This window comes from Athene noctua, chromosome 9 (genome assembly GCF_965140245.1).
Source record: "Athene noctua chromosome 9, bAthNoc1.hap1.1, whole genome shotgun sequence".
Lineage (NCBI taxonomy): Eukaryota > Metazoa > Chordata > Aves > Strigiformes > Strigidae > Athene > Athene noctua.
The window spans coordinates 6,032,923-6,046,378 of record NC_134045.1 but is presented as its reverse complement, the minus strand read 5'-3'; the positions used below and the strand labels follow the sequence as shown (position 1 = coordinate 6,046,378).

Genomic DNA, 13,456 nt, shown 5'->3' with positions numbered 1-13,456 from the left:
CAGCTCCTCTGCTATGAAAAGCGACTGAACCAGTGAGACCTCCACTGGTCTCAATGAAACTGCTAAGCCTGGTGTACAGCCCCAGCCTGAAATTGCTTCAGGACCTTGCCATAAGATTTGCCTGCACAGGAAATCTTCACTCTCTGCAACCAGACCTGTCCCCAGATCAGCAGCAGCAAATCCAGTGATCAACGCCTACAAGATTCATGGGAAGGTCCTTTTCCAGAGCAGTCACTCTCAGGAAAGCACATACGTGATCTGTTTTGCAGAGCATCTTCTTCCTGAACTGGAGCCTACTGTGCCCGTGACTCCTCATGAAGGAGCAGAGGGAAGCACCAAGTTACCGAGGTAAGCCCTGCAGTCCCACCACCATACACGCCACCCAATTTAGGGTTTGTCAAGGGTTTGTCAACCTGTGTGTTTCCCTGCTCTTTTTGCTCAGCGTCATCTGTTAGCCGGAACAAAGATGCCAGCTTTGAGTTGCCTCTTTCAGAGCTGGTCAGCAGGGATGGTGTTGGTGCTGTCTGGAAGGGTTTGATGTTCTGCACTGGACGCCCTCAGCCCTAAGAGCAGAACCCAGCATCTGCAGGGAGTTGAGCACCTCCAAAGCTCGGGGTGGCTCTGTGGAAGTGAGGACACTCAGCTGCTCACAGGGAGCACATCAAAGCTACCAGGATCAGACCCTTTCTGAAGTCCCCAGCTCATCCCAGCTCTGCAGACACGAGGAGCTCTCAGGAGCAGGGGTGCACTGCTGGGTGTTACCCTCGGGGCACCTGGTACAGGAGCCCCTACTAACTTGAGAAGCCTCTGATGAGTGTGCTGGTCAAAGGCAGTGGCCTCTGGGGGACCAGAGGTGAGAGCTTTCTGCTGATCCAGCGTGTGTTCCTCTATTAGCATCTGCTCCATCTGCATCTGCAGCCTCATCAAGCCACGAGCAGCTGAGATCGGACCTGGTGCAAATCAAGTATGGGTATGTCCACACCATCTGCTGAGTGTGGGTCCAAGCCCACCCACAGATGAGACATGGCTTCCATCTGCACTTCCTACATGCAAACTTGCAGGGGGAAGCTGAGTGCACCCAGCACTCAGTCCTGGAAGAGACCTCAAGGGCATTTTGCACCCTTGTGCCAGCGCAGCTTTGCTCACTCCTGCCCAAGGAACGTGCCAAGAAACCCACGCCTCGACAGGTTAGGTTCTTCAGGACAAAAACAGGAACACAGCTGCAAGTGAGAAGTATCAAAACCATGAAATTAAGGACTTAGAAAGGGCTTGGCACAACCATCCAATTTCAGAGAGTGCTTAGGTTTCATCTCATGCACCCATCAGTGCTGGAGAGCTGAGGATCTCCACCAGGTCATTCTTCTTGAATAACACTTTCCTGAAGAAGGCAGCTGAGATGTTCTTCTGTTTTGCAGCAGCTGAAAGCTGGTGTTTGACCTCAGAGGTGCCATCTTTCAAAAGGAACCTCATCCCTTGGCTTCTGACCCTAATTTAGTAAGTGAGGGCTTTGTCAGTGCTCCTCAAATGCTTCTTAAGTAATGGGAAGATGTGCTTTGTGCTGGAGCCTTGATATCAGCAGAATCTGCAAGAATATTTATGGGACACCTTTACCCCTAATCAGAGGCCATGTCTCCCCAGTAGATAAAGCACTGGGGAGGGCTGAGTCTTCTCATGTTTCAATACTCCTTCTCTCATCTCCACGTTTTCAAACCTAGCAAAGCTTTGCCAAGCACGTATTCCCAAAGATGTTAACCCACATCTTTCCTAGGCCTATGGTCTCCCACCTCCCCAGGAAGGCTACATGGATATTGCCTTGATACAGTGACACAAGCAGAAGATGAAGCTGCAAATCCAGACATATCCTTTGAAGCAATTCTGGATCCTACTTAGCCATGTCTACTTGAATTTCTCTAGTTTATTTGTGTATACATGGAAACAAAGCCGGAAATAAAGATCATTTCATGCTTATATCTGAAAACATTCAGCCACACTATTCTTTACATCTACAGGGTATAATTTCTTCTGATTCAGAAAAAAAAGTGCAGAGTTATAATGTTAAAACAACTGGTATTTGGATGTGAGCAGGTGCAACCCTTCTCCTCGAACTTAATGCCAACGTCAACACTTTCAGAACCTCCTGTGCTTCCTTACATCCTTCTTTATTGCTGCAGGAGCAGCCTCTGTCCCACACAATGGAGAACAAGGCACCAGGTTCACCCGGAAGGTCAGATGACCAAAGGCCATTTTCCATGCCAGGAGGAAGAGACAGTGACTTTGCAAAGTCTCGTTTTATCAAAGACAGCTTTGTGGCCATCACTGCAATACTGCAGGTCTCGGGTGAAGGTAGAGATGTGAAAATGGGCAACTCTAGCTGGGGTTTAGAAGGTGTTACATGGAGACTACAGTATTTGGCACAGCTTGATACAGGAAGGAAACCGGAAGCCTTCACATCATGATGCAGATAAAAGCCTCATTTTACAGCGTAAAAAAACAAGCCAAAAAATTTTTCCCAAACTCAGCATAGGTCCGTACAGTCTGAGTGGGCTTCTCCAAGCAAAACCATCCTGTTTCTCCCTCTGCAGAAGCCCGGTGTCCAGCCACTGGACAAGGTTCAGCTCCCTGCTGTGCCACAGGTATTCCCTGGTTGCAAAACAACGGCTCCAACTGCACCTTGTGCTAAAAGGGCAGCGGCTCTGCTGAAACAAGGTTATAACCAACGTGGCAGGTACCAATGGAGGGATTACCTCCCCAGTGGTTTCTAAATGCAAACCATTGGAGGACCAGTTTGGCAAATGATTCAGCAAAGCAGTTCAACAGAGCTGAATTGATAGTTTGACCGACATGTGTCAGTAAAAAGTGTATGGTTTAACATTTTCAAAAGTTCCCAGGTGACTCAGATTACATTCTCTGTTTTAAATCACAGCGGGTGCTCACAGTAACTCTCTTCATGCTTCTCATGCCTCATGGAGGGACACGCTGGAACCATGCCTGCCTGTCACCACGCCTATTTGCAAGTGTTCCCATGGGCAATCAAGGCAGATTTTTTACAGCAATGTGGGTGCTTCATTCCCAGCTGGGGATTCAGTGCCTTTAATGATGTGCTCCCAAATGAATATTTGTCTCTAGCTCAGTAGCTGATCATTTAAGGCTGGTTTCCATTTCTGGATTAGAGGCTCCGCTCCTCACAACCCCCGAGAGGTCCCACCTGACTTGTCCTTCCTGCAGCTTCATGCAAGAACAAGGCTCTGCCCAGGCAACCTGCCCCAAGCAGGGACCGATGAGCCACAATGCTGTCACCCCTCCCCAGTCTCCCCTCGCCCTGCCACTGGGACCCCATGGGGAACCCCAAAGATGACCTTGGCACTGTCCACGTGGAAGAGCAAAGCAGGACTGGAGAGGATGAAGGCATGTGCTTGCCCCTGCAGAGCATCGCCCACCTCCAGACCCACCAGTGCAACCTTCGCTCCTCTCAGCTGAGGCACCTTAATATGTATTGGGGTGACCTGAGGGGTGACCCACCTGCTCAACACCTCCAGCAGCCGCTGACTTGAGCATCTACGTGAGGATGAAATCAATCCAGCTCATCTGCAACAACGGTGCCTCTGGGCAGCCTGCAGCTGAACGCTGCCTGTCCCTGGTGACAGGGAGATGCCCGCAGTGCAGGGGCAGACACATCCAGGGCCAGGAGCACCTCGAAGCCCTCCAGCTACACACCGGTCCAAGCACCAGTTCAGCGCATGGCTCTGGCCATTGTCATGGTGATTGCTGTGATGCATCCTAGCTCGGAAATGAGAGCGCAGCTCTTAGAGCCGCTTGTGATAAATACTGCAGGTTAAGAACAGCTCCTGAGGAGAGGTAAACCCCCGAGATGCAAAATCCATAATCACTTATTAAATTACCTTTAGTTTTATAGAATGGCTTGAGGCAACTTCATGGGATTGTGGTGCCTAAACAACAATATTTTTCACTCTAAAGTAGAAGCCCTTTGGGACCTGGTGCTGGGAGGTGATGTGATTAGTGAGTCCTGCTGCAGAGAAGCACAGAGCACAGCAAGGGACTTTTTCCAGTGAGGGAAAGCCAAAATGAACAACAAGAAGTGTAACATGAAAAGGAAGGGAGAGAGGAACCTAAGGTGTCAATAGAAAGCTGACCCCTGGGACAAGAAATCTGCCTGGTGCTGAAGAAAAGGGGTTTGTCTTCAAAAAAGGAGAAGAAAGAGGAAGATAACTAGATGCTCAACATCAGCCCAAGCTTTAGGCAGCTCTTCCCCTCCAGCACCTTCTGGCCAAGACTGTGAATGCAGGGAGGAAGGCAAGGAGCAGAGAACAGCTCCTCCACCTGCAGAGACCATCCATCCCAAACCAGAGGGGCCAAAAGACTGTGGACATGCCCTCACCAGCACTGTGGAGCTGAGAGAAGGAGCCTCCTGACATAAGCAGGTCAGCCTGAAGCTGGAGGGGCTGAAAGCAAGTGGTTAAGCCCTCCAGGTCCACCTCACCCAACCCGGCCACCCCTCAGGTGAGACAAAACGCATCCAGGAATTAACAGTGGGAATTTAATGGGAGCATGGGTGGACTGACACCAGGGAGAGAAGAGTCCTTCCTGCTAAGGCCAGGACAACCTCGTGTCACCCGCTCTTCCCAACCTCTGAGATGTCAGAAAAAAATATCTCAGCCTGTCTCCTGGTTTCTGAGCCTGCTAGGGACACAGCTTCACACAGCTTCCCACACCCGCCTCCCAAAATAGAGGAGCTAGAAATCACACCACTTCTGCAAACTACATGTGAAGATTCACACAGGATGACGTGACCCGGCCGGCTGAGGCTGTGAAGGAGCCAGCAACATGAGGACTGTCACCCCAAACCTGGAGCAAGGGCAGTGCTCCAGCACCAGGGAGTGCCAGACGCCACTACCCCTTTGCATTAAATGCAAGAGTTTTAACAGTGCTGAGACTGCTTCCCTAGTGCATAGCACCCATGTGCAGAGCATCTGTGCCCAGGCCCCTGAGGACCACCCGCTGGTGCCCCCACTAGCCACAGCACTGGGTTAAAACAAGCCTCCCAACAAAGCACGAGCTCTTCTCAGGTCATCACAGGGAAAAGTATCAGAGACCACATGCCCAGGAGGCATCTCAACAGACTACAGGCCCCTACAATGCACTTTTATTTCTCCTTCATGCCATCAGATGCATATTAAAAAGGCACTTTGGAGCAAGCTACTGACAGCTCAAGGGTGTTTGTGGCTGAAAACAAAATAATATAATGTAGGCACCAAAACCAAAAGCCTTCCCAGAGCACCGTGTGGGAACACTGGGCTTGAGCTGGGCCACCTGTCCAGCAGCTGAGGAAAGCAGTGGCAAGGGTTTGCCCTCATCAAGAGTGACTATTAAACAGCATTTCATCCAAATGGCCCTGAAGCCTATTTCTTTGCTGGGATAAATTCCCCTGCTGAGCTAAGGTTTGTGTAGCTACTGAACCGCCCATTGAAATTCAGACCAGGCAGCGGAGGGACAGAGAAGAGAAGCAATGTTGCTGCAGTGAGATCCGACAGCTCCAACTCCTGTTTTGCACACGCTGGAAATGATTAAGCTGGATTTGGTGTTCATCTGAATGCAGCGAGCGGTCCCGGACATGTCCCACTGTGACCAAGTATTAATTAACTTGAAGTTAATATGCAGTTTCAACAGCCACTTACTTATCCAAGTCAAAAAAAATGTCAGTTTTGAGAGATGAGTGAGAATGTTGATTTCTTGTTTGAAAGTAGAAATTGTGTAGGAATGGATGCAGGGATGTTACTACTGAAAAGAAGTGAAGTATCACAAGTTCCAGGGGCAGCAACCAAAGCTCTCCAGCACCTCTGAGCAGGAGCCACAGGATTTAATTTTTGGGTGCACTGAGATTCCTCAGCTCCTGCTGAAGCCCACAGACCTCGACCATCCCACCACTTCCGACGAGAAGAGTCAGAGGAGAGTCTGAGGCCCCTCAAGCTCCATCTGCAGGGCTCATGCTTCTCCCGGAGGATTTCCATGGGATGTGGCTGGTCTAGTTTTGCAGGAGACAGGTACTAAAGCTCCTCAGGCACTTTGGTTCAACTGAAGCTGGACCAGGGCCAGCCACCACTGGCACTGCAAGGCACAGCAGATCTTTGTGGAGATCATCCTTAGGCAGCAGGACTTCCCTCTCTTGACAGGTCGTAGCCCTGGAAGAAGCCTCCACTGACTTTACACGAGTTATTCTGGCTCCACTGCTTTTAAAGATGGCAAAACATGACCCATTAAATCCTCTCCTTCCTCATCCTTTGCACATCAGCCGGGTGATTTACAAGCGTCAGCTGAGCTCCTGAATCTCTATCAGACACAAAAATGCTTCCCAATCAGACTCTGGCCAGAGGTCCCTCTGAACAAATCAGTAGCTCTAACAATAAATACAATTTGTAGTCTTTGTTCAAAATTAAACAAGCCCTGACAGCTGCAATTTGCAGATGCTATTTAAAGTAATCAGCACCAATTACAATCTTACCAGCTACTTCAAAAATGAGGTCTGCCAACAGATGACTGTATTGACCCCTCCTAACTGACAGCAAAGGAGGAGAGATGTGCTCCAGCCGCCTGTGTGCAGGGATCTGGACACTCACCATTTTAAGGTGTCTTCATGCGGACAAACACAGAGAGCTTGGAAACACGAAGGGTATGGCTGCAAGGGTTAAGAATACTGGGAAGTAGGGGGGAGCCAAAGAACTGGTTGAGCATAACCAGCTGAGAGCAGCTCCTGGGGGATTAGACAGGCAAGTAGGAGGCTCCCAGCCCTGGGAAGAGAGAGATTCTCCATCTCTCCTCTCCTCAGGGAAAAGGCTTCAGGAGACCAAATCTGGATCTCAACAAGTTATGAAAGCGATGAAGAGGATGCAGCCTGAGGTGGTAGCGACCAGGCTGTGTGGGCTTGGCAGGTCAGCTTCACCCTAAAGGAAGCCAAAAAGCAGCTCAAGGCTGCCCAGGACACCCGGAGTGGGCAGCAACGCCACAGTGCACCCTCCCAACAGGGCTCTGCAGTGGGTCACCACAGGGAAAGACAGGAGGAGGTAAAGCAGCAATGATAACTAATGCAGAAGTAAAATCAAACCAAAAAAAGTTCCAGTTTATTTTCAGAATCATCTCGGTTGGAAAAGACCTCGAAGCTCCTCCAGTCCAACCATGAATCTCACCCTGACCGTTCCCAACTCCCCCAGATCCCTCAGCGCTGGGTCAGCCCGACTCTTCAACCCCTCCAGGGATGGGGACTCCCCCCCTGCCCTGGGCAGCCCATTCCAACGCCCAACAGCCCCTTCTGCACAGAAATCCTTCCTCAGAGCCAGCCTGACCCTGCCCTGGGCAGCTTGAGGCCGTTCCCTCTCGTCCTGGCGCTGGTTCCTTGGCTCAAGAGACTCATCCCCCCTCTCTGCACCCTCCTTTCAGGGAGCTGTAGAGGGCCAGGAGGTCTCCCCTCAGCCTCCTCTTCTCCAGACTAAACCCCCCCAGTTCCCTCAGCCTCTCCCCAACTGTAAGACAGTTTCATACCCTTCCAAGGGTCGCATCCCCAGATCACTCAGGTAGACACTGAAGCTCCAGCCCGAGTATGCCAGCACCGCCACCCCTCCCCTGTCCAGGAGTGGGGCTTGTCACACCAGTAGAAATCACAGATTTAAGGCTGCACGTGGCTTTTACCCTGTGTAAAAGGCGGGTTAACATCACTGATCAGTTGTTATTAAAGGCCACTCCCATAGCACCACATAATTATCCCCTGCTTTACCAAGAACAAGGCAGACATACTCCCAGGAAACGTGCGCACAGTCCAATGACCCCACTGAGCTCCTGGGGATGGGGCAAGGGATGACCAGACAGGATTGGCCGGGGCCAGGTGACACTGGGGACAGCTGGGGACAAGTGTGGGGTGATGGAGGCAAGTGGGTGAGGGAGAGGTGACAGTTACCGCCAAAGAGGAAGAAAGCAAAGCAAGCTCACAGTTAGAAAGATTTCAGGCAGAGGAGAAAGATGACTCTCCCGGGGGCAGAGCAGCTGAAGAGGCAGCATTAATTGAGTTAGGCGCTCTCAAAAATGCACAATGTGCCAGCTGGCCCAGAAGGACCCTCAGAGTGCCCAACTCCCCAGGACTCCTGGCTCCTGCTGCGCAAAGCAGACAGTGTGGATAAACCAACCCTTCTCACACCAGCCTACACCACTAACTCTGGGGTGGGCATCTCTTTGGCCTGCCCTGCTCTTTGCAGAGCCCCATTAAATCTCCCTGGGACATGAAGTTCTCCCCAAGTTGCTGTGCTGTAGAGAGCTAAGGGTTTCCCCTCTTTGCCCCTGGCTGCCTCCCTGTCCAAGTCAGGAGACACAGATTTATGGTGATACATCCCTGACATCCCAAAGTCCTCACCTGGGTTGTTTGAACACAGGGTTCATACCGCCTTAATCCAACTGCTACTTGTTCTCTGAGATGGCAAAGACAACCCACCTGCTTCTGTGAGCAGTGTGGCAATCTGCCAGAGTTCAAGGATCACCCGGATGATGCTTTTAGTCATATGATTTAGTTTTATGTGGTCCTTTGAGGATCAGGGAGCTGAACTTGATGATCCTTATGGGTCCCTTCCAAGTTGAGATACTCTATGAATCAATGCTCCTGCGCAGCTACAAGGGCAGTAGTAACAGCAGGTCTTCACACTGTGGCTGTTTTCGGGGATAAAGAGATGGGCCAGGTGGATAAGAGATTATTTTTTTTATAACAGGGTCATTTAACAGAGCCTATCACAGCTCCTCACCTAGAGCACATGGAGCTGGTGGTTGTGGCCAAAGAAAACATTGGCAAAGAAACCACTGGGGGACCAAAACACTGGCATTGGTCACCTGGCTTTTAGAAGAACTGCAGGCATTGCTTCTGCTCCACACTGGGACAATCTCCTGCCTCCTCAGTGGTACAAGAGGAAAACAGAGCACTGGCACATGCCAGGCAGATCCCACCCTTTCCCAAAAAGAAATACACCACGATGTTTTGGGAAATAATCTCCCTGACTGGTATTCTCCTTGTCTGCCTTAAACCAGCCACTCAGCAACAAGAGATCTGAAACCTACCCAAAACCCATCCTGCCCATCCACCATCCCAATATCAGCCTCCAGAGGGGAAAGAGTGGCTGTACAGAAGGATGAGCACCAGTTGCACTGTCTTGTGAGTGTCCAGCCTCATGCAGGAGAAAATCCCTGTTGTCTGGAAGGGTTTTTGCTGCCAATCCCTGTCTTGGCAGCAGCCAGCTCAGGGCTGATGATGGGACCAGCAGGAAAGCCGGGGCTCTCCATCACCTCTGCACTAGAAAGTGCCTTGAAATAGAAGGAATTGGCACAAAAATCCCCAGTGCAGATTTATACCTGAAAACATGTGAAGATTTGGCACCTGGACTCAAATTTGGCTTGAGCTCTTTCTCCTAAGCATTTAAAGATTTCTCACCTACCTGTGAAGACAAGGATGCACCAGGAAAGAGCACAGCGGTATTAGAAATGGCACTCTGGGACAGAGAGATGCCAGGGGGTTCAGAGGGATTTTCCCTTAAGGAAAGCTGTTTGATGCAGCTTGCTGGAAGCAGGAAAAGAATGAAGGGGGAGAAACAGCTGGAGAAATTACGAGAAACAAGGTCTGGAAAATTATGTCACCTTACACATCATTGTCACATGCAGTGACAGCCGGTCAGCAAAGAAACAGGAATAAATAGCCCATCCTGCCCCCCAGATTTCATCGGGTGCCTTCCCTACTCAGTGCTCTGCCAGAGGGATGACGGGGGAGCAACAGCAGCGTTTCGTGAATCGATGCTCTCACTCTGCCTCAGCCAGGCTATAACAGCAAGCTGTTCCTACCACCATCAAAAAAATAAAGAATCAATGTTTTGTTTTGTAAACATTAAAGCTCTGCAGAGATGGGCCTTGAGCGGCAGCCTCCTGCCCAGAGGGAATGAAAGCATGAGCCAACCAGGCAGCACAGGTGTAATGGCATTTATATGGAGAAGGATGCTGTTTGCAGTGCAAATGTACCTCGGGTTCCCACTGCGTGCCCTGGGTAAAGAAGATGTTCCGAAAGCAAAGACAGAAGTCAGCTGCTCCCCAGGTTTGCTAGCTGAACATCGCTGACAAAGAAAGAAGTCGTCACCCTCCAGCCAGCGTTTGCTGACTGGCCATAAAACCAGAAGGAAACCCCCATCCCACTGCAGCCTGCTGGGGGCGTGGGTGACAGAGGGGCTCCTCCTGCATTTGTCCTGATGGCACAGGACAAAGCCAAGTAGACAGTCAGATGCCTGACAGCACCTTGGGTAGGATGTGCAGCACTTTTCACCTGAGCAATGCTTTCTTCTTGCTCCAAGACCCTCCATCTCTGAGAAAGAAGAGGCCACTTCTCTGTTACGCCGAGCAAACCGCTTCTCTGCTGCTGCCAAACCACATAGAGCCAAAGTCCGCATTCAGCAGCACATTTCCATCACAACTCAGCCCTTTTCTAACTTACCCATGGGATTTAAGCAGGAAAAGTAGCACCCATAGGGCTACCAAAGCCCAAAACGTACTGCCCCAAGGAGTTGATGGCACAGGGGGGGTGAGGAGAAGGTATGGTCTACTGTCCCCCATCTGAGACGCCCCAGCATCAGGGGCACAGTGGATATGTGCATTTTGGATGTATATTCTCACTGCTGCTGTTGCTCCCTCTCCCCTCCGCTGGCTGACAGAGGACTGCTGTCAAATTTTTGCCTTGCACTGTTTTTCACTGCCTGCATTTTCCACTTCTTCCCTGTTACAAAAACAACAAAACAAAAACCACATCAAATATAACAGAGAGTTGTTTTTTTCTGGTCAGTCACAAGGCTGGGATCTGGCTCACAGGGTCCCTGCACTGCAAGCTGCCAGGGGACATGGAAGGAGAGAGGGCAGAGGCAAGAGAAATTACTCATCCTTTAGGAAGACCCACTTGGGAGGAGAAAGGCTCCTGGTTGCTTCAAAACACATTGGCCTGGATGGAAAGGAAAGAGACATTTTCTACATGTTTAGCTCAACAAACCCTTTCCCCAAAGAATCTACTGGCAATTCATTACGCTGGATTTGTAGCCAAGAAGTTCCCACTCTCCAGACATGTCAGATCAATAAACGGAGCGGGTTTGACACGTGCCACCAAGGTGCAGAGCTCCCTGCTGATCCATCCTGGCACATGGACCGCTTGGTGTGTGTCAGCTCCATCCCAGGGAGGGAACGTGTCTTGCATGAAGGGGACAAAGAGGTGATGCAGGGACAGCAATGCTCAAAGTAAATGACAAGGCACGGGTCCTTAATAAAGGATGAAAACTCTAGAGAACAGTTAAGTTTGGGGATGAGCCTTTGTCACAGGTCTCAAAGAAAATACTTGTATATCCTTCTGATTTAATGTCTTCTTTTTGATGGGAAACCCAAACAAAGTGAGGAGCTGGATACTGCCCTTAGAAAGGGGGACAAATCAGTCTTTCAAGAATAAACCTTTAAGGTAAGAAATATGATGAAATGTTTGAATTTGACTCCGGATCTATTATCTCCTGCTGGGTGGCTATGGCCATCCATTCCAACACTGCAGAAAACATCTTGGTGCAAAGGCTTAACTCAGCTTCGAGCTATCAAAGGCCCAAGGGATGAGGAGAGCCTATTCTCAGTCTGTCTCTAACCACATAGGTCTAGAAGAAGAGTAACCACAAGATATGTATGGCTCAGCAGTGCCAGAGAAGGGCCATGGGTTGGCGTGAGTTGGGCACATCCAACCACACAGCAATGGTTGCACTGAGTTGCTTATATGATTGCTCTGCTCAAAGTAGCAGCAGTGATTAAAGAGGAAAAAATAGGTTGAATAATTAGAAGACAAAAAGATCTAAGCACACAGTCCTGTCCAGGCAGAGAAACAACATTTTTCTCTCCTGGCCAAAATAAATGTGTGTGTCTGATTGATGCCGGGAGTCTCTGATGATCGGCTCCAGCAAGGTTAGATGTATGGATGGTTAAACTCCATTGATCTCACCTTCATGAGACCTGATGTTTGATTCCCTCGATGTCAGACTGAGCTAGTTTGATCTGATAATTTAGAATACCAACAGTGCTTAATGTGGACCAGAAATAATATCTGACATGCTGCCCTTCTGCTGGGCTCTTAATGAGCAATTTGAGGTGTTAATAGCTTGGAGACCATCTTCATTTCCAGCTCTGCCACGGAGAATCACATGGTGTCTGCTGAGGGACCCAGAGAGAGTACATTACTGCTTAATTAACATGCAGAGCAGAAAAGGGAGCTGCCATAACGTCCCCAGTGCTGAAGGGGCTATGCCAAGCCCTTCGGAGCAGAGGCTGCTATCCTGCCAGATGCTCAGGACCCTCAACTGCTACTGACTCAGCAGAGTTGGGTGACTCAGCATCCCCTGCAAGAACAAGCACCTGCAGGCTCAGGTTCAAAGCCAATTTAGGTGGAGATGGAGTAATTAAAAGCTAAAAACTGATTCAGCATTCACATCTTCAAAAACCTAAATTAGTTTAAAAAAAAAAAAAAAAGGAGTAAACAGGCAACTGGCCAACAAGTGGCCCCAGAGGAAATTAATTCCACACAGGCTTCGCTGTAATGTACTTGCTTCTCTGTTATTATAAAATATATGCATTGTTCTATCATCAAAATTAGATTTTCCCTCTAGCTTGTAATTAAACCCTAATCTAATTTACCAGGAGATGACAGGGGCCTCCAAGCAGAGCTTACAGACCTGCTCCTCCTTCCCTGCCCACCTCCCTCCACCTGCTTTTGCAAACTTTCCTCTGCATTTTAGGGTCTGTTTCTGAAGGTGCCGTGTGTCAAGAAGGGCCACACTTAAAGACTGCTACTTGGTAAGACCCAGCTGTGAATGGGCTACCCCAGTGCCCAGGTCATCTTCCCCAAGCTCTCCTCATCGCCATAGCTAATCTCCAGTTCCCAGCAGGTCGCATCCTCTGAGCCAGATCCCAAATCCCTAAACAAAACTGTTTATTGATGATCTCTATTATTTGTAATAGCAGCACTTCAATGCACAATGGTTAACCTTGCTGGGTTTCCTAGGGCATTATGGAAAAGCCATTTGCCACTGTAATTAAAACTGCCCAGACTAGGCTTTTGTACTATGCAGAGAGGCCACAGCAGGAGGAACTGCTAGAAATGTGCTCCAGCACAACTGCAAGATTGCTCTTGGGTTTGGAAACCACAGCCCAGCGCTGGCTGACCCTGCTTCCCAGGACGTTCAGACAAGTGCTCCCACCAACACCTACAGCTGCACCCACAGCTGCAGCAGAACCTGCCCTTTCCCTGTAAAACACTAAATAGCTGTTTGGGGAATGTGATGTGCAGTTTAACAGATGAAAACTCACTTCACCAGTGTGGTGCTTGTCTCAGGCCACAAAGGTCAGAGAAAGCAGCTTT

The 13,456-nt window shown here is 49.7% G+C and overlaps 1 protein-coding gene across 1 annotated transcript in view; it reads right to left on the bottom strand.

The window, feature by feature from the left end:
• The window catches only part of HYDIN (HYDIN axonemal central pair apparatus protein), a 152,597-nt gene that overhangs the window by 19,879 nt on the left and 119,262 nt on the right, over nt 1-13,456 (bottom strand). Inside the window, 2 exon segments of the mRNA XM_074913662.1 lie at nt 763-950; nt 1,147-1,220. Coding sequence (XP_074769763.1) covers nt 763-950; nt 1,147-1,220 — 262 coding nt within the window.